Source organism: Rhinichthys klamathensis, unplaced genomic scaffold (assembly GCF_029890125.1).
Source record: "Rhinichthys klamathensis goyatoka isolate OS25496 unplaced genomic scaffold, OSU_Roscu_1.1 h1tg000318l_1, whole genome shotgun sequence".
NCBI classification, from domain to species: domain Eukaryota; kingdom Metazoa; phylum Chordata; class Actinopteri; order Cypriniformes; family Leuciscidae; genus Rhinichthys; species Rhinichthys klamathensis.
Genome location: NW_026606834.1, coordinates 1404060 through 1424411, shown reverse-complemented (window position 1 = coordinate 1424411; position 20352 = coordinate 1404060). Strand labels below are relative to the sequence as shown.

The following is a 20352-nucleotide window of genomic DNA, read 5'->3' as shown; positions in this document are numbered from 1 at the left end:
TAAAACCCACCGTGTTAAGACTGAAACACACTCAAATCAAACCGCTTGGGACCGCATCTCTACATCTGCTGCGTGGAGTTGCCGTTCCAGGTGTTGTTGTCGTCCTCGCTGTCTTCTTGAGTCCGTAGTCGGTATATTTTCCCGTCTTTCTTGAAGTCCTCCGGCCTCTTCTCAAGAACCCTCTTACGAACTGCATCTCTGGAGCGGAAAACGAGTAGAACTGAGTAGAAATTCCCTGACACATGATAGTCCAGTCATTTTATGATATTAAAGCTGCGAGCAGCATTTAGCGGGGTTCAAGCATTTAACGCCTTTAAGCACATAAGCATTAAAGACATTAAGTTTTATTTAGCAAGCATTTAACCACTGACATTATAGACGGAAAAGAGCTTTTATAGCCAATACAGGCAATTTACCATATGGTTTTCAAAGCTTTTTGACAGTTAAAGCGCCACCTATGGTCCGATATCCATACAATTTTGCATGCTTGATTACTATGTTATGTCACATATTCCCACCAATTTTTGTGAAGTTCTGAGTTTTCCTTTAGGATTTATAGACTTTTGAGTTTATTTTGTCACGCCCCTTTTCTAAATGACCTTGTTACAGCCACCCAATTGCAAAAGTTCAACTTTTTTTCTCGATAATTATTGATCTTGAGAGTCCAGAGAATTGTACTGCACTGGTTTGGTTCTGATCGGGCGAAAAACCAGGGACTAGTTCGCAAAAGTAGGTTTTGGACAAAATTCGACATAGCAGAATTTTTTTGCTGCCTAAATCGTAATTGGAGATATACATCTTGTCCTGCTTGAGCCAAGGATCACAGTGGTGTAAAAACCTTGAGTCTAAGTCAAACGGTCTAGGAGTTACGAGCAATTTCTTCCTTTTGGTTGCTGTAGCGCCACCTATGGGCCAATCAGGGTCATACTCTAATAGGTTCTCGTCTCCTGCACGATAAGTTTTACAAATCCTTACAATTACAATAGGGTTTCAGCACTTTGTGCTAGAACCCCTATAAAGGTTGATCAAATTGCAACAGAAGCAAACTCAACTGATTTTGTTTCCTCAATATGTCCTGAGTAAGAAAAAAAAGAAAAGCCCAGTAGAATCCCATTAGTGGAAAGTTTCGAAAAACACCCAAATATAGTCTATTTCATAAGCCTATTCATTCTGTTTCTCATGTGAATAGGGTAAAAATTTGAACCTTACCTTATTGTAAGATGTCAACAAGATTCTACAAGAGATTTTCACCTGGCTATTCCCAATGTTTAGATATGTTGTGTACTTTATGCAAATTAGCACATTATGCACCGTTTGTCTAGCCTGGTTAAAACCAGACCATTCTCAGTTGTAACTGAGTTATGGTCTGGCAAAGCGTCATAGACAAATCATTTCCAGAGGGGCGTCACCAACGGACGTCGCGGATAGACCTAAACCCAATCAGAGCGATGAAGGAGATGACGTATGCAGAGCGGCGGAGACACATCTCCGAGTGTTGTTCTTTGCTCGGTTTTTAACTAAAAGGAAACGTACAAACCGCTTAAAACAGACGCGATAGCTGATTCGAACGAGTGATGTTCGACGGCGGCATCCATCTTTGTAATGTAGGCTACAAAATCTGCTTCAAAATCCCAGCGCTGTCGTCATCGTGTAAAGCCCGCCCCAACGTTTCTGATTGGTGCCGCGATTTCGACGGATTGGAAATGGGCTTGAATGAGCTCTTTGCCAGACTAACTTTCAGAGCAAATCTAAATTTGCCAGAAGTTGTCTGGGTTTTCCCAGGCTACCGTTTGTCCATGTTAACAAACAATTTAAAAAAACTTGAAATACATTTTTTCTTTGTCTTGATGCAAGTAATCAACTCAGTAATTTTCATGGTGATATCTAAAGGTTAAAATTTTTACCCTATTCACATGAGAAACAGAATGAATAGGCTATATTTGGGTCTTTTTCGAAACTTTCCACTAATGGGATTCTTCGGGGCTTTTTTTTTTCCTTACTCAGGACATATTGAGGAGACAAAATCAGTTGAGTTTGCTTCTGTTGCAATTTGTTCTAGGTTGACCCCCATTTTGGCTTAAAATGACTGGACTGGACACACTTTAGCAAAATATTTGACAAAAAGGATTTAAATGCTGAAGCAATAGATCTAGTGTTATTTAGTTATATATCGAGATCCAGTGACATAACGGACTCTTTCATAGCACTACAATAGCTATGTTTCCATCCACCTATTTTTATGCAAATTTTGGGATATGGCATTAAAAATAAACATTGGATGGAAACACCAAGATGCGCAATAAAGTCTAAAAATGTGCACAGAAAGCATGCACTCAATTGACGCAGATCCTTTTGTGTATCTGATAAGATGACGTGCATAAACTACAATGGAAACACTTTTACCAAATAAAACCCTGTAGCCTCAGTAGAGCCTGTGATTGGATAACAGGACTAACCACATCGCAGCATTTCGAATGTTGGTTTGGTGGTTAGGAAAAGTCTGAGTCAAAGTCTGTCATCAGAATGATTTGGTTTAATTTAATAAGCGTCTCACACGATTGTGTTCCAGAACACCAGCATCAGATTTTGTTCACTTGAACACATAGGACATATTATGCCCTTTTTCAAAGTTTTGTTTTTTGGGCTCTACTAGAACAGGTTTTCCTGCTTGAATGTTGATTATTTTCAACATTAGACACTGATATAGAGAATGAAGAAAACGATGTGCTTTGTAACTTCGCAGAGCTTTTTCATGCTCAAACAGCAACATTACACTACAGCAGTGTTGTGCCTGAACGCGTTCATTGAACGATAGTTCATATTTTGGGCGAACGTGAACTGAACGTACAGGTCCTTCTCAAAAAATTAGCATATTGTGATAAAGTTCATTATTTTCCATAATGTAATGATAAAAATCAAACTTTCATATATTTTAGATTCATTGCACACCAACTGAAATATTTCAGGTCTTTTATTGTTTTAATACGGATGATTTTGGCATACAGCTCATGAAAACCCAAAATTCCTGTCTCAAAAAATTAGCATATCATGAAAAGGGTCTCTAAACGAGCCATTAACCTAATCATCTGAATCAACTAATTAACTCTAAACACCTGCAAAAGATTCCTAAGGCTTTAAAAACTCCCAGCCTGTTTCATTACTCAAAACCGCAATCATGGGTAAGACTGCCGACCTGACTGCTGTCCAGAAGGCCATCATTGACACCCTCAAGCAAGAGGGTAAGACAGAAAGAAATTTCTGAACAAATAGGCTGTTCCCAGAGTGCTGTATCAAGGCACCTCAGTGGGAAGTCTGTGGGAAGGAAAAAGTGTGGCAAAAAACGCTGCACAACGAGAAGAGGTGACCGGACCCTGAGGAAGATTGTGGAGAAGGACCGATTCCAGACCTTGGGGGACCTGCGGAAGCAGTGGACTGAGTCTGGAGTAGAAACATCCAGAGCCACCGTGCACAGGCGTGTGCAGGACATGGGCTACAGGTGCCGCATTCCCCAGGTCAAGCCACTTCTGAACCAGAAACAGCGGCAGAAGCGCCTGACCTGGGCTACAGAGAAGCAGCACTGGACTGTTGCTCAGTTTTGCATGTCATTCGGAAATCAAGGTGCCAGAGTCTGGAGGAAGACTGGGGAGAAGGAAATGCCAAAATGCCTGAAGTCCAGTGTCAAGTACCCACAGTCAGTGATGGTCTGGGGTGCCATGTCAGCTTGAGAGTTGAGCGGCCTTAAGCTCATCCAGAGTGTTGGGTCTTGCGTCTCTCAACTTAATATGTAGCGAAAAAACACCCAATCTGGCAACACCAGCCACCAGTGTCGCACCGCCGCACGCGTCATCAAAACTAAAAGCAGTATGAAGCCGACAAAAGCATCGAGGACGCGTCGTATGATCATTTACACGAGTTTTATGACCAGGTCGGTGAGAATGGGAAAAATCGTACATTACTACATTTTAGGGCTGCAACTAACGATTATTTTGATAATCGATTAATCGGACGATTAATCAGATAAAAAATTCAATTAGATTTTTTGTTTATTATGACTAAATAAAACCCGGTTACACTTTATTTTAAGGTGTCCTTGTTACAGTGTAATTATATATTTAAGTACAGAGTAATATTAAGGAACTACATGTACTTACTTTAGGAATAGGGTAGGATTAGGATAAGGGTTAGTTGCATGTAATTATGCATAATTTACTGTTATTACTACAGTAAGTACATGTAACATATGTAACAAGGACACCGTAAAATAAAGTGTTACCTAAAACCCTAAATTAGGATATTTATGTGTAAAAGTGTACTTTAAAAAGTGCAAAAGCCACACATTGAGTTTTACAAATATCAATATTTGCATTGTTTTTAATGATAATTGCTGATGGCAAGTTGACAACCATGATTATTAAAAAAAAAAAAAAACATTTATCCAACATATTGTTTTAACACAATTTTTGTTAAAACAAATTTACAGACATGTTGTTCAGATGTGAAGATATAAACTAAAAACATCTCAAATATATAATTCATTTAATTTTTATTTAAAATTAATTGAATTATAAGGATAATTTGTAAAAAAAAAAATATATAGAAAGACTGAAAACAAGCGTGTAAACATAGAGCCGCAGTAGATCGCGTTTGAAAAACAATTAAAACTTAATAGTAGACAAATGCTATATAAAGAGAACGTAATGGAAGTACGCAGCAAGCTAACAGGCTTTATTAAAAAGACAGGAAAAATGATGCATTAGTGCACAAACATTCGCTGAAAACCACTGAGTACAGTGACTAAAAAACAATAATTTACTGCTGCTGTTATTAACTGCCTTTATATTTAGTGCTTTGCTTTGTAAAGACCGTTTTGATTTAATATTTCTGCGGTAGCACTATTTTAATCCATCACTTATGTTGCGAGCGAACTGATTGCGCAACCTGATGCTCGAGACGCAAAATACAGACATCCCAAGTCTCCCGGAAGTTCTGGAAGTCACCCGCATATTGATAGCGGCTCGCAAATTAGTTCAAACTCCCGGGATTTGAGCGCGCAAGCAAGAGCGCGCATGCGAGACAGAAGAGACTGTGCTCCAAACCGTGTAGCGCGAGCGCGCGGCAGAGCAACGGAGGGAGAGAGACCTTGCGTGTGTGCCTCATGAAGCGCGTGTAAGACAGAGAGCATCCTGATTGGCCTGTTTCAACCAATCACCAGTAAACGCTCCCCGTGACGTAAGCAGACCAACTAATCGATAATGACATTCGTTGACAACGATTTTCATAATCGATTATTATCGATTTTATCGATTAGTTGTTGCAGCCCTACTACATTTCTGTGCAAACTTTACCCGCCGATAAAATAATTGCTGTCTGTGGTTGTATATGGGCTGTGGCAATAAAAAAAAAAAAAAGAAAATAGCTCACAGCAACATATGGAAAAAAAGAACTATGAACTAGTTAATTTTTGGAAATGTGAACTTAGTTCAAAATTGTGAAGTATGAACTATGAACTGAACTAGTTCATTTTAAAATTTGTGAACTGAACTTTGAACTAGTTCATGTAGAAAGTGAACTTTCCCAACACTGCACTACAGGAATTTGAACATAAAAGGTCCTCATTAACACATCTAGCGAAGCCCACAGACGCACCTCTTTGGTTCCGCGCCCGCGCCGGAGTCGTGTGTGTTGTGTGTGTGCTGGTTGTGGCCGGCTGTGGGAGGGGGGGCGGCGCTGAACAGGAAGCCTCTGATGATCCTCCAGACGGCCAGCAGTGGGTAGAGGAGCGAGCCCAGCAGAGCCCACACGCCTCCTCCTGCGGACGAGCGCACCACAGCGCTGGACGGCCGGCTCGACTGCTGACGGACCAATCACAGGACAGCATTTACAGGGATTCACTTAGCAGACGCTTGTATTCAAAGCTACTTACAAATGAGAACAGTAGAAGCAAACTATTATTTTACTATTTCATAATTCAGTGTGTGTGAGAGAGTGTGTGAGAGAGTGCGTGTGTGTGTGTGTGTGAGAGAGAGTGCATGTGAGAGCGTGTGTGCGTGTGAGTGTGTGCGTGTGAGTGTATGCTTGTGTGTGTCTCACAGGCAGCAGGACGATGGATGCACTGGGTGTGTGTGTGTGTGTGTGTGTGTCTGTCTCACAGGCAGCAGGACGATGGATGCACTGGGTGTGTGTGTGTGTGTGTGTCTCACAGGCAGCAGGACGATGGATGCGCTGGGTGTGTGTGTGTGTGTGTGTGTGTCTCTCACAGGCAGCAGGACGATGGATGCACTGGGTGTGTGTGTGTGTGTGTGTGTGTGTGTGTGTCTCTCACAGGCAGCAGGACGATGGATGCACTGGGTGTGTGTGTGTGTGTGTGTGTCTCACAGGCAGCAGGACGATGGATGCGCTGGGTGTGTGTGTGTGTGTGTGTGTGTCTCTCACAGGCAGCAGGACGATGGATGCACTGGGTGTGTGTGTGTGTGTGTGTCTCACAGGCAGCAGGACGATGGATGCACTGGGTGTGTGTGTGTGTGTGTCTCTCACAGGCAGCAGGACGATGGATGCGCTGGGTGTGTGTGTGTGTGTGTGTGTGTGTGTGTGTGTCTCTCACAGGCAGCAGGACGATGGATGCGCTGGGTGTGTGTGTGTGTGTGTGTGTCTCTCACAGGCAGCAGGACGATGGATGCACTGGGTGTGTGTGTGTGTGTGTCTGTCTCACAGGCAGCAGGACGATGGATGCACTGGGTGTGTGTGTGTGTGTGTGTGTGTGTGTCTCACAGGCAGCAGGACGATGGATGCACTGGGTGTGTGTGTGTGTGTGTGTGTCTGTCTCACAGGCAGCAGGACGATGGATGCACTGGGTGTGTGTGTGTGTGTGTGTGTGTGTGTGTGTGTGTGTGTGTCTGTGTCTCTCACAGGCAGCAGGACGATGGATGCGCTGGGTGTGTGTGTGTGTGTGTGTGTGTGTGTGTCTCTCACAGGCAGCAGGACGATGTGTGTGTGTGTGTGTGTGTGTGTGTGTGTGTGTGTGTGTGTCTCTCACAGGCAGCAGGACGATGGATGCGCTGGGTGTGTGTGTGTGTGTGTGTGTGTGTGTGTCTCACAGGCAGCAGGACGATGGATGCACTGGGTGTGTGTGTGTGTGTGTGTGTCTGTCTCACAGGCAGCAGGACGATGGATGCACTGGGTGTGTGTGTGTGTGTGTGTGTGTGTGTGTGTGTGTGTGTGTGTGTGTGTGTGTGTCTGTGTCTCTCACAGGCAGCAGGACGATGGATGCGCTGGGTGTGTGTGTGTGTGTGTGTGTGTGTGTGTGTGTCTCTCACAGGCAGCAGGACGATGTGTGTGTGTGTGTGTGTGTGTGTGTGTGTGTGTGTGTCTCTCACAGGCAGCAGGACGATGGATGCGCTGGGTGTGTGTGTGTGTGTGTGTGTCTCTCACAGGCAGCAGGACGATGGATGCGCTGGGTGTGTGTGTGTGTGTGTGTGTGTGTGTCTCTCACAGGCAGCAGGACGATGGATGCGCTGGGTGTGTGCGTGTGTGTGTGTGTGTGTGTGTGTGTCTCTCACAGGCAGCAGGACGATGGATGCGCTGGGTGTGTGTGTGTGTGTGTGTGTGTCTCTCACAGGCAGCAGGACGATGGATGCACTGGGTGTGTGTGTGTGTGTGTGTGTCTGTCTCACAGGCAGCAGGACGATGGATGCACTGGGTGTGTGTGTGTGTGTGTGTGTGTGTGTGTGTGTGTGTGTGTGTGTGTGTGTGTCTCACAGGCAGCAGGACGATGGATGCACTGGGTGTGTGTGTGTGTGTGTGTCTCACAGGCAGCAGGACGATGGATGCACTGTGTGTGTGTGTGTGTGTGTGTGTCTGTCTCACAGGCAGCAGGACGATGGATGCACTGGGTGTGTGTGTGTGTGTGTGTGTGTGTGTCTGTGTCTCTCACAGGCAGCAGGACGATGGATGCGCTGGGTGTGTGTGTGTGTGTGTGTGTGTGTGTGTGTGTGTGTGTGTCTCACAGGCAGCAGGACGATGGATGCACTGTGTGTGTGTGTGTGTGTGTGTGTCTGTCTCACAGGCAGCAGGACGATGGATGCACTGGGTGTGTGTGTGTGTGTGTGTGTGTGTGTCTGTGTCTCTCACAGGCAGCAGGACGATGGATGCGCTGGGTGTGTGTGTGTGTGTGTGTGTGTGTGTGTGTGTGTGTGTGTGTGTCTCTCACAGGCAGCAGGACGATGTGTGTGTGTGTGTGTGTGTGTGTGTGTGTGTGTGTCTCTCACAGGCAGCAGGACGATGGATGCGCTGGGTGTGTGTGTGTGTGTGTGTGTCTCTCACAGGCAGCAGGACGATGGATGCGCTGGGTGTGTGTGTGTGTGTGTGTGTGTCTCTCACAGGCAGCAGGACGATGGATGCGCTGGGTGTGTGTGTGTGTGTGTGTGTGTGTCTCACAGGCAGCAGGACGATGGATGCGCTGGGTGTGTGTGTGTGTGTGTGTGTCTCTCACAGGCAGCAGGACGATGGATGCGCTGGGTGTGTGTGTGTGTGTGTGTGTGTCTCTCACAGGCAGCAGGACGATGGATGCGCTGGGTGTGTGTGTGTGTGTGTGTCTCACAGGCAGCAGGACGATGGATGCGCTGGGTGTGTGTGTGTGTGTGTGTGTCTCTCACAGGCAGCAGGACGATGGATGCGCTGGGTGTGTGTGTGTGTGTGTGTGTGTGTGTGTCTCACAGGCAGCAGGACGATGGATGCGCTGGGTGTGTGTGTGTGTGTGTGTGTGTCTCTCACAGGCAGCAGGACGATGGATGCGCTGGGTGTGTGTGTGTGTGTGTGTGTGTCTCTCACAGGCAGCAGGACGATGGATGCGCTGGGTGTGTGTGTGTGTGTGTGTGTCTCTCACAGGCAGCAGGACGATGGATGCGCTGGGTGTGTGTGTGTGTGTGTGTGTCTCTCACAGGCAGCAGGACGATGGATGCGCTGGGTGTGTGTGTGTGTGTGTCTCTCACAGGCAGCAGGACGATGGATGCGCTGGGTGTGTGTGTGTGTGTGTGTGTGTCTCTCACAGGCAGCAGGACGATGGATGCGCTGGGTGTGTGTGTGTGTGTGTGTGTCTCACAGGCAGCAGGACGATGGATGCGCTGGGTGTGTGTGTGTGTGTGTGTGTGTGTGTCTCACAGGCAGCAGGACGATGGATGCGCTGTGTGTGTGTGTGTGTGTCTCTCACAGGCAGCAGGACGATGGATGCGATGGGTGTGTGTGTGTGTGTGTGTGTGTGTCTCTCAAAGGCAGCAGGACGATGGATGCGCTGGGTGTGTGTGTGTGTGTCTCTCACAGGCAGCAGGACGATGGATGCGATGGGTGTGTGTGTGTGTGTGTGTGTGTGTCTCTCACAGGCAGCAGGACGATGGATGTGATGGGTGGGTGTGTGTGTGTGTGTGTGTGTGTGTGTGTGTGTGTGTGTGTCTCTCAAAGGCAGCAGGACGATGGATGCGCTGGGTGTGTGTGTGTGTGTGTGTGTGTGTCTCTCACAGGCAGCAGGACGATGGATGCGCTGGGTGTGTGTGTGTGTGTGTGTGTGTGTCTCTCACAGGCAGCAGGACGATGGATGCGCTGGGTGTGTGTGTGTGTGTGTGTGTGTGTCTCTCACAGGCAGCAGGACGATGGATGCGATGGGTGTGTGTGTGTGTGTGTGTGTGTGTGTGTGTGTCTCTCAAAGGCAGCAGGACGATGGATGCGCTGGGTGTGTGTGTGTGTGTGTGTGTGTGTGTCTCACAGGCAGCAGGACGATGGATGCGCTGTGTGTGTGTGTGTGTGTCTCTCACAGGCAGCAGGACGATGGATGCACTGGGTGTGTGTGTGTGTGTGTGTGTGTGTCTCTCACAGGCAGCAGGACGATGGATGCGATGGGTGTGTGTGTGTGTGTGTGTGTGTGTGTGTCTCACAGGCAGCAGGACGATGGATGCGCTGGGTGTGTGTGTGTGTGTGTGTGTGTGTGTCTCACAGGCAGCAGGACGATGGATGCGCTGGGTGTGTGTGTGTGTGTGTGTGTGTCTCTCACAGGCAGCAGGACGATGGATGCGCTGGGTGTGTGTGTGTGTGTGTGTGTGTGTGTGTCTCTCACAGGCAGCAGGACGATGGATGCGCTGGGTGTGTGTGTGTGTGTGTGTGTGTGTGTGTGTCTCTCACAGGCAGCAGGACAATGGATGCGCTGGGTGTGTGTGTGTGTGTCTCACAGGCAGCAGGACGATGGATGCGCTGGGTGTGTGTGTGTCTCACAGGCAGCAGGACGATGGATGCGCTGGGTGTGTGTGTGTGTGTGTGTCTCTCACAGGCAGCAGGACGATGGATGCGCTGGGTGTGTGTGTGTGTGTGTGTGTGTGTGTGTGTCTCTCTCACAGGCAGCAGGACGATGGATGCGCTGGGTGTGTGTGTGTGTGTGTGTCTCTCACAGGCAGCAGGACGATGGATGCGCTGTGTGTGTGTGTGTGTGTGTGTGTGTGTGTGTGTGTGTGTGTGTGTGTCTCTCTCACAGGCAGCAGGACGATGGATGCGCTGGGTGTGTGTGTGTGTGTGTCTCTCACAGGAAGCAGGACGATGGATGCGCTGGGTGTGTGTGTGTGTGTGTGTGTGTGTGTGTGTGTGTCTCTCACAGGCAGCAGGACGATGGATGCGCTGGGTGTGTGTGTGTGTGTGTGTGTGTCTCTCACAGGCAGCAGGACGATGGATGCGCTGGGTGTGTGTGTGTGTGTGTGTGTGTGTCTCTCACAGGCAGCAGGACGATGGATGCGCTGGGTGTGTGTGTGTGTGTGTGTGTGTGTGTCTCTCACAGGCAGCAGGACGATGGATGCGCTGGGTGTGGGTGTGTGTGTGTGTGTGTGTGTCTCTCACAGGCAGCAGGACGATGGATGCGCTGGGTGTGTGTGTGTGTGTGTCTCTCACAGGCAGCAGGACGATGGATGTGCTGGGTGTGTGTGTGTGTGTGTGTGTGTGTGTGTGTGTCTCTCACAGGCAGCAGGACGATGGATGTGCTGGGTGTGTGTGTGTGTGTGTGTGTGTGTCTCTCACAGGCAGCAGGACGATGGATGCGCTGGGTGTGTGTGTGTGTGTGTCTCTCACAGGCAGCAGGACGATGGATGCGCTGGGTGTGTGTGTGTGTGTCTCTCACAGGCAGCAGGACGATGGATGCGCTGGGTGTGTGTGTGTGTGTGTGTGTGTGTGTGTCTCTCACAGGCAGCAGGACGATGGATGCGCTGGGTGTGTGTGTGTGTGTGTGTGTGTGTGTCTCTCACAGGCAGCAGGACGATGGATGCGCTGGGTGTGTGTGTGTGTGTGTGTGTGTGTGTCTCTCACAGGCAGCAGGACGATGGATGCGCTGGGTGTGTGTGTGTGTGTGTGTGTGTCTCTCACAGGCAGCAGGACGATGGATGCGCTGGGTGTGTGTGTGTGTGTGTGTGTGTGTGTGTGTCTCTCACAGGCAGCAGGACGATGGATGCGCTGGGTGTGTGTGTGTGTGTGTGTGTGTGTGTGTGTGTGTCTCTCACAGGCAGCAGGACGATGGATGCGCTGGGTGTGTGTGTGTCTCTCACAGGCAGCAGGACGATGTGTGTGTGTGTGTGTGTGTGTGTGTCTCTCACAGGCAGCAGGACGATGTGTGTGTGTGTGTGTGTGTCTCTCACAGGCAGCAGGACGATGGATGCGCTGGGTGTGTGTGTGTGTGTGTGTGTGTCTCTCAGGCAGCAGGACGATGGATGCGCTGGGTGTGTGTGTGTGTGTGTGTGTGTGTGTGTCTCTCACAGGCAGCAGGACGATGGATGCGCTGGGTGTGTGTGTGTGTGTGTGTGTGTGTGTCTCTCACAGGCAGCAGGACGATGGATGCGCTGGGTGTGTGTGTGTGTGTGTGTGTGTGTGTGTGTCTCTCACAGGCAGCAGGACGATGGATGCGCTGGGTGTGTGTGTGTGTGTGTGTGTGTCTCTCACAGGCAGCAGGACGATGGATGTGCTGGGTGTGTGTGTGTGTGTGTGTCTCTCACAGGCAGCAGGACGATGGATGCGCTGGGTGTGTGTGTGTGTGTGTGTGTGTGTCTCTCACAGGCAGCAGGACGATGGATGCGCTGGGTGTGTGTGTGTGTGTGTGTGTCTCTCACAGGCAGCAGGACGATGGATGCGCTGGGTGTGTGTGTGTGTGTGTGTCTCTCACAGGCAGCAGGACGATGGATGCGCTGGGTGTGTGTGTGTGTGTGTGTGTGTGTCTCTCACAGGCAGCAGGACGATGGATGCGCTGGGTGTGTGTGTGTGTGTGTGTGTGTGTGTGTGTGTGTGTCTCTCACAGGCAGCAGGACGATGGATGCGCTGGGTGTGTGTGTGTGTGTGTGTGTGTCTCTCACAGGCAGCAGGACGATGGATGCGCTGGGTGTGTGTGTGTGTGTGTGTGTGTGTGTGTCTCTCACAGGCAGCAGGACGATGGATGCGCTGGGTGTGTGTGTGTGTGTGTGTGTGTGTGTGTGTCTCTCACAGGCAGCAGGACGATGGATGTGCTGGGTGTGTGTGTGTGTGTGTCTCTCACAGGCAGCAGGACGATGGATGCGCTGGGTGTGTGTGTGTGTGTGTGTGTGTGTGTGTGTGTGTCTCTCACAGGCAGCAGGACGATGGATGCGCTGGGTGTGTGTGTGTGTGTGTGTGTCTCTCACAGGCAGCAGGACGATGGATGCGCTGGGTGTGTGTGTGTGTGTGTGTGTGTGTGTGTGTGTGTGTGTGTGTGTGTGTCTCTCACAGGCAGCAGGACGATGGATGCGCTGGGTGTGTGTGTGTGTGTGTGTGTGTGTGTCTCTCACAGGCAGCAGGACGATGGATGCGCTGGGTGTGTGTGTGTGTGTGTGTGTGTGTGTGTGTGTCTCTCACAGGCAGCAGGACGATGGATGCGCTGGGTGTGTGTGTGTGTGTGTGTGTGTCTCTCACAGGCAGCAGGACGATGGATGCGCTGGGTGTGAGTGTGTGTGTGTGTCTCTCACAGGCAGCAGGACGATGGATGCGCTGGGTGTGTGTGTGTGTGTGTGTGTGTCTCACAGGCAGCAGGACGATGGATGCGCTGGGTGTGTGTGTGTGTGTGTGTGTCTCACAGGCAGCAGGACGATGGATGCGCTGGGTGTGAGTGTGTGTGTGTGTCTCACAGGCAGCAGGACGATGGATGCGCTGGGTGTGTGTGTGTGTGTGTGTGTGTCTCACAGGCAGCAGGACGATGGATGCGCTGGGTGTGAGTGTGTGTGTGTGTCTCACAGGCAGCAGGACGATGGATGTGCTGGGTGTGTGTGTGTGTGTGTGTGTGTGTGTGTGTGTCTCTCACAGGCAGCAGGACGATGGATGCGCTGGGTGTGTGTGTGTGTGTGTGTGTCTCACAGGCAGCAGGACGATGGATGCGCTGGGTGTGTGTGTGTGTGTGTGTGTCTCACAGGCAGCAGGACGATGGATGCGCTGGGTGTGAGCTCCAGCTCCAGCAGAGATTTCTCCAGGTCTTCAGCTGTGAACTCTCTTCTGGGAAACATGGTGGCCAGTGAGAACTGCCCGTATCTGTTCCCGACCTCCTGCAGGAACACACGACTCACGACAGTCACTCGACTCGCAGGTGTTCAGCTCGACGCACACACTCACAGTGCCAAACAAACACACTTTTGACTTTGCTAAACATTTTTACTAAACATTTCATCAGATTTAATTTTTACATTCAAGTTGCATTTACATTCAAAATGCATCTCAATGGAGGAAAATACTGGCTTTGGATAAAAGCGTCTGCTAAATGAATAAATGTGATGTAAATGAAAACACTACTAACAGGAAATGAGAAGAAGAGAGCCTCTATTGAGGTTTTGCTAATGTATCAGAGCGAAAACTCAGAGCACTTTAAACCCGGTCAACACAATCATCAGATTCACAGGACATTCATCACACACACACACACACACACACACACACTGACCTGAGCAGCGAACTGTCGGACCTCCTGCAGACGCGCCTCTGAGGGAAACTGGTTAGTGAAGGACGAGCCGTCAGGCAGACGAAACTGAATCCTGGCGACCGCACTGAGAAAACATCATCATCAACATCTTCATCATCATCATCATCACTCATCTAACGCCAACACTGACGTCCTGTTACACTGCGAAAACCATTTCCTGTTTTCCAGTACAAATATCTAAACATTCTTAAATCAAGATATATTTACTGGAGAAGCAAAATGACTGAAGATTGTAACTCCAAATGTGTAAAAATGAAATGAGTTTATGTTTAAAGCAAAAACAAATATCTGTGTAAAGTTAATAAATTATAGAAATCAGTTTAATTCAGCTATAAGCAGCTCTATAGAAGACAAGTGCCATTCTTCAGTTCAGTGTTTAGCTCATATATCAATTAAATTTGACAGTTTATTTAAAAATACTATTATTTTATGCTTACTACTCTTTCATTATTTTTCTACTACTATATTCTTTTATGCCTATTTTGTTAAACTGTAAAGGATTTATGCATATTTATAAGGTAGGATATGATACACTGAATTTAATTTACTCAGATGTTTAAAAATCACAGTGACCAGATTTATTTATTAGCTACGCACACGGCAAAACTATTTTGAATGCGCACAAGATTTTCTTTCTTATGAATTTGTTCTGGAAAACAAGACCTTCTTAAATCAATATTTACTAAAATGTGTCAAAATGAAGCGAGTTTTCTCGGCAAATATCTGCCAACGGGGTCAGAAACAATACATAATTTAAAAGAAAAGCAAGATTATTTTTATTTTATTGCTTTTAAGCATAAACTCACTTCATTTTTGATACATTATTTGAATATCTTCAGTCATTTTTCTTCTCCAGTAAATGTAATGTTAGTGTTTAGATATTTGTACTGGAAAACAAAACAGAAATACTGAGGAAGAACTTTTTTTTTTTTTTTGCAGTTCAGAGAAAAAAGGCAGAAACTCTTTTAACAGCTTCTGTCCAGAATTTTCATCATGCATTACAGCACTGAGAATTCTGGAGAGTAAACGATGTCATCCGTCACAAACATTCTAAAGGTTCTAAAAACAGGCTTGGCTGTGATGTCACCTTCTCTCTCTCTGTGTGGCGTCTCTCTTGGCCTCGTGTTCAGCGGCTCTGGCTTGCAGCGCTGCTAGTCTGGTCGCCTCTGTGTCCTGCTGGTTCTGAGCGTAACGGGCCGCTCGGTCCGCACGGTCCTGTGGGGATCACACCAGAGTCAAGCGTGTGTGATGATGTGTGTGTGTGCAACAGCACAACTCGTGTAGGAACCAGATCTCCTAGCGGACGAATGACACTGTCTGACCTCGGTCTGTTTGTCTAAGAGCAGAAAGACGCTCGAGGTCGTGTTGTACAGCGAGTCGCTTCACATCCTTCAGACATCACTGTATAATATTGGTAAAAATATTGATTATTTTGATGAACCGATAGTGATTCTTAAATCCCAAGAATGGATCTTTTTGAACAAAATGTTTTGTGCTTTGTTTCTTTTGATATGAAACAAAGTCTCAGCTTTCAAATTCTTTGTTTTATTAAGAAATTCAAACAATAAAATGCGCTTTTGTGGCTCTTTAATGTTATGTGAACCGATCATCTCTCCCTCTTTACTACTAGTTACAGCTCTAAACAAACATGAATGAACATCAGAAGGAATATTGAAATATAAACATTAAGTTGTTTCAACCGTGGAAAGATGTCAATAAAACAGCGTATGAGCAATATGTTATGTAACGTTACATTTACTTCAGAAAAGTCAATAAATCGCGAGAAAAATAATCGCGCTAGAGAAGCATTTTGATAAATATATGCACTATTATACATTCATTATATTATTACTAGTGCTGGGCTACGATTAATCACATCCAAAATAAAAGTTTGTGTTTACATAATATATATGTGTACTGTGTATAATTATTTTGTATATTAATACACACATGCATATATATATTTAAGAAATATTTGCATGTATATATATATATATATAATAATATATATTATATATTAATATTTTATATATAAATAACAAATATTTCTTAACTATATTCATGCATGTGTGTATTAATATACAAAATAATTATACACAGTACACACACATATATTATGTAAACACAAACTTTTATTTTGGATGCGATTTATCGTTGCCCAGCACTAATAATTACTTAACCTGTTCTGCAATATTTGATGTATTTTTGAATAAATCCATCATGAAATGTTTATATTTCAAAAAACTAAGTGGAGTAGATACATAATTATGTTATTAAAAAGTTATTACTATTATTATGAAAACTGGCTTACAAATCAGTTAACTTTAAAGGGGTCATATAATGGTACATGCACTTTTACAAGTTGATTATACTGAAATGTGTGTTGGCAGTGCCTGTACACAACCATCATATAATGATAAAAATACATCCAGTCTTTTTGTTTTAATCTCCTTATATGTCCCTTATATTCCCCTGCCTCAAATCAAGCAATTCGAGCCTGTGACGTCACACGCTCGGAAGCCCCTCCCACGATTGTTGATTGACAGCATCGTTTCAACACAGACCCGCCCTCGCTCGTCCTGTCAATCATAGTCCGCGCGGACCGGCGCGGTCATTGTTGATATGCTGGAGCTGTCTATGAGCAGAATGGCGTCTAAGCGATTGTGGTGTTCTGTTCTTGGGTGTAATAACGAACACAGTCATTTTAATGTTCCTAAATCCGAACCGCTGAAGACGCAGTGGCTGAGTTCGTTTTCGAAGGGAATATTCCCCACGAGCAACGTCAATGCTCTCATGTTTGCGCGAATCATTTCTCACCAGACTGCTTTATAAACGAGGGTCAGTATAAAGCTGGTTTTGCTAAGAAGCTGCTCCTGAATAAAGGATCGGTACCAGATATTCGTGTTCCTGCTGAACCTCTAGAACAACTGAAGTGAGTGTAATGTTTTATTAAACTTTATATTAATATATTAATCTTTGCAAATCGCTAGCTGCACGCTTCACAATGAATGCGTCTAAGGTTTACACTTAGGGTACATTACTGCATGTTTTCTATGTACGACGTTCTCAATATAATTCATAATCCCACGTTTATAATGAACAACGCGTTATGGTTATTGTGTTATTGTGTTACAAACGTGTACACACAGAACGGAGAGGCGGAGTGAGCAAAACTCATTATCATTTAAAGTCATATGCACTGAAACGGCGTGCTGAAAACAGAGCTGTTTTTGACCAGGTAAAATAAGTGTTTTCTTACAATACTAATTAAAGTATATTACAAACTTTTAATTTAGACCCTAAAGAATCATATTAGCTTGTACAAAAATGGCATTATATGACCACTTTAACAAGTTTATGTTTCTCCTTGAGAAAGATTAACACGTACTGTACCAGATATACAGTATATCCAAATGAATCAAATCACAAGCTTGTGAATGGAATAATCTGGTTTACTGTACAACACGAGAAAGATGGCGTGATACCAGAGCGATCTGCTGCTTGACTCGTTCTCTGGCCGCTTTCTCCTCCGCCTTCTCTCGATTCCTCTCATCCAGGAGGCGTTTGGTTTTCTCGTCCTCCTGCTTCTTCTTGTAGTCCAGGACCTCCTTCCCCATCTTACGCCTCTCCACCTCCTTCTTCAGCTCATTCTGCCCGTGTGAGAGGAACATGGCGTCATTCACGGCATTCAATGGACGTTCAGAGTGTGTTAAGAGAGAATTACCTCTTCTTCTGCTTTCTTTTTCTGCTCACGTCTTTCCTCCAGCTTCTTCGTTAACCTACATAAGAAAATGAATGAAAAAAGAAAACATTATGAAGAAAACGCTTCGGCGTTGGGTTCATTTGCATCATCAATAAGCTGTATACTGAATTTGATCTTTTAATGTCAGTGTTTTAGTACATTAAAGGGATAGTTCACCCCAAAATGAAAACTCTGTCAGTAATTACTCTCCCTCATGTTGTTCAACCCCGTAAAACTTTCGTTCATCTTCGGAACACAAATTAAGATATTTTTGATTAAATCTGAGAGCTGGATCACTCCTCCATAGGCTTCTATGGGATCGAAACTTGCCGGCCCAGAAAAGTTATTAAATAAATCGTTAAAATAGTCCGAGTGACTACAGTGGCTCAACCTTAAGTTTATCAAGCAACGAGAATACTTTTTGTGCGCAAAAAACAAACCAAAATAACGACTTTATTCAACTCTTCATTTCCTTCTCTGTGGGCCTCGAGTGAGTTCACGTAGTGTAACAGCGCAGCGCTTCTGGGTTGTTCGTCACACGCAGGCTCACTATTGGCCGACGCTGGTCATGTGTGTGATGCGTGTGACGTACAACCCAGAAGAGTTACACTACGTGAACTCACTCGAGGCCCACAGAGAAGGAAATGAAGAGTTGAATAAAGTCGTTATTTTGGTTTGTTTTTTGCGCACAAAAAGTATTCTCGTTGCTTGATAAACTTAAGGTTGAGCCACTGTAGTCACTCGGACTATTTTAACGATTTATTTAATAACTTTTCTGGGCCGGCAAGTTTCGATCCCATAGAAGCCTATGGAGGAGTGATCCAGCTCTCAGATTTAATCAAAAATATCTTAATTTGTGTTCCGAAGATGAACGAAAGTCTTACGGGGAACAACATGAGGGAGAGTAATTACTGACAGAGTTTTCATTTTGGGGTGAACGATCCCTTTAAGGCACTTTAAAGGCCATCTTTCAATTTAATTGTATAACTTAATTTATACAGAATCTTGTATGAAAATGTCAATTTAAAAAGACATGCATAAGAATACATATGTTTTACAACACCCACAGGCAGAAATTCAGGAAAAAGTGTACCTATTCTAAGCTAGGCTCAAAAAACCGCCCTTTTCCAGAGAACGCGTCATATGACGCAACGACAGGCAAACAAATAGGCGTTGCTGCCCTGGTTCTCAGTGTGGGTTAAGGGTTTACGTAGTCTGAGAGGTGGTACAGAAAATAGAGCTTGTAGTTATCGTTATAACGTTAGTTGAGTTGGTTTGAATTGTCACAATGGTGAATTCTTGTGTTTGTTTTGGATGCAACCACTCCAACTTGTCTGGTCATCGGGTCCACCGATTTCCAAACAAGAAACACAAAGATTTCCGTGCTTGGATACGTTTCGTCCAGGCAAAGAGAAGCAATTTCTCTGCCTCCTCGGTGACAAGACACACGGTGGTATGTGAAAAACACTTCACACCGGATGGGAACGGGCGGTAATGGTCAGAAATTCGGCGGGAACGGGTGGTAATGGTCAGAAATTCGGCGGGCGCGGGCGGGAACGGGTGGTAATGGTCAGAAATTCGGCGGGCGGGATCGGGTGGTAATGGCATTTATCTGCATGCCTTACACCCAGTCCACTTGACAATAAAAGATCCTTGTAACAATGACTATATTTACATGAACAGCATATTCCCGTCCTAACCGGAACACTAACTGCTTTCATACACATACTCCGCAGTACATGCAAACTCATTTACATAATGTCCGTCGGAAATACTATGGGAGTAGTATGACAGCCGGCTAAGTTCGGAAAATCTGGGATCTAAATTAAACATTTTAAGACGCATGTTGCTAGCATAGATGGTGACAATATACATGGATGCTTGAAAAACAACAAAGTCGACAGCAATATTGCTAAATACGATTTATTAAAGATACTGCAATGTGATAAACATGGAGACAACGTTAGCCACAATTAGCTAGCTATAGCCTGTGGTCACTCACCAAGACACCTGCCCAATTCTCCACCGATTCTCCTCACACCACAACTCTATCTCTCTCCTCTGTCCATTTACCCTTCCCCTTAACTCTGCCTGACCCCTCTCTCGCCTAGGTGGCTCATAATTATACGGCAATAGCCCATCGGAAGAGTTGACATGAACTCCTACTGCAACCTCTTCAATGGCTGACTCCATTACGAAGAGATGAGATTTACCGGCCGTTGCGTCACGTCCGATCAGAGCGTTTTTGACAGCGGAAGTAATTTTACTCACAATTTCTTTTAAAAAACTTTTTTAATGCACATTTATGATTAATTTCTTCACGCAAATCGAGTTCCTACACCATTTATCTACACATCTATTCACAGGGATCTTCAATGATCTAGATCAATGAGACCTACAATCAATCAGCTCCAAAATGAAATGTAAAACCAGTGCTAAAGTTGCTAAACATATATTGAATTAAATATTTGGCAATAACAAAGAATAATGAGATATTTCTAAGCAGTTTTTTGCATGGCCGGTCATTTTTGACCAGGAACACCACAGGAGTAACAAAATCAGAGGGTTCATTTATTTCAGACAAACCCTCTCCCATAATGGCATGTAAAAACACACTGAA

General features: G+C 45.7%; 1 protein-coding gene across 2 annotated transcripts in view; it reads right to left on the bottom strand.

Moving 5' to 3' along the window:
* The window catches only part of ubxn4 (UBX domain protein 4), a 37722-nt gene continuing 17370 nt past the window's right edge, over positions 1–20352 (bottom strand). Inside the window, exons 7-13 of one of the 2 annotated variants that reach the window (XM_056271350.1) lie at positions 17715–17769; positions 17476–17640; positions 15078–15205; positions 13952–14054; positions 13428–13559; positions 5647–5852; positions 1–198 (exon numbers count right to left, since the gene is read on the bottom strand). In XM_056271350.1, coding sequence (XP_056127325.1) covers positions 60–198; positions 5647–5852; positions 13428–13559; positions 13952–14054; positions 15078–15205; positions 17476–17640; positions 17715–17769 — 928 coding nt within the window. In that variant the 3' untranslated portion in view covers positions 1–59. The remainder of the gene's footprint in view (positions 199–5646; positions 5853–13427; positions 13560–13951; positions 14055–15077; positions 15206–17475; positions 17641–17714; positions 17770–20352) is intronic. The other variant, XM_056271351.1, reaches the window with a different exon arrangement.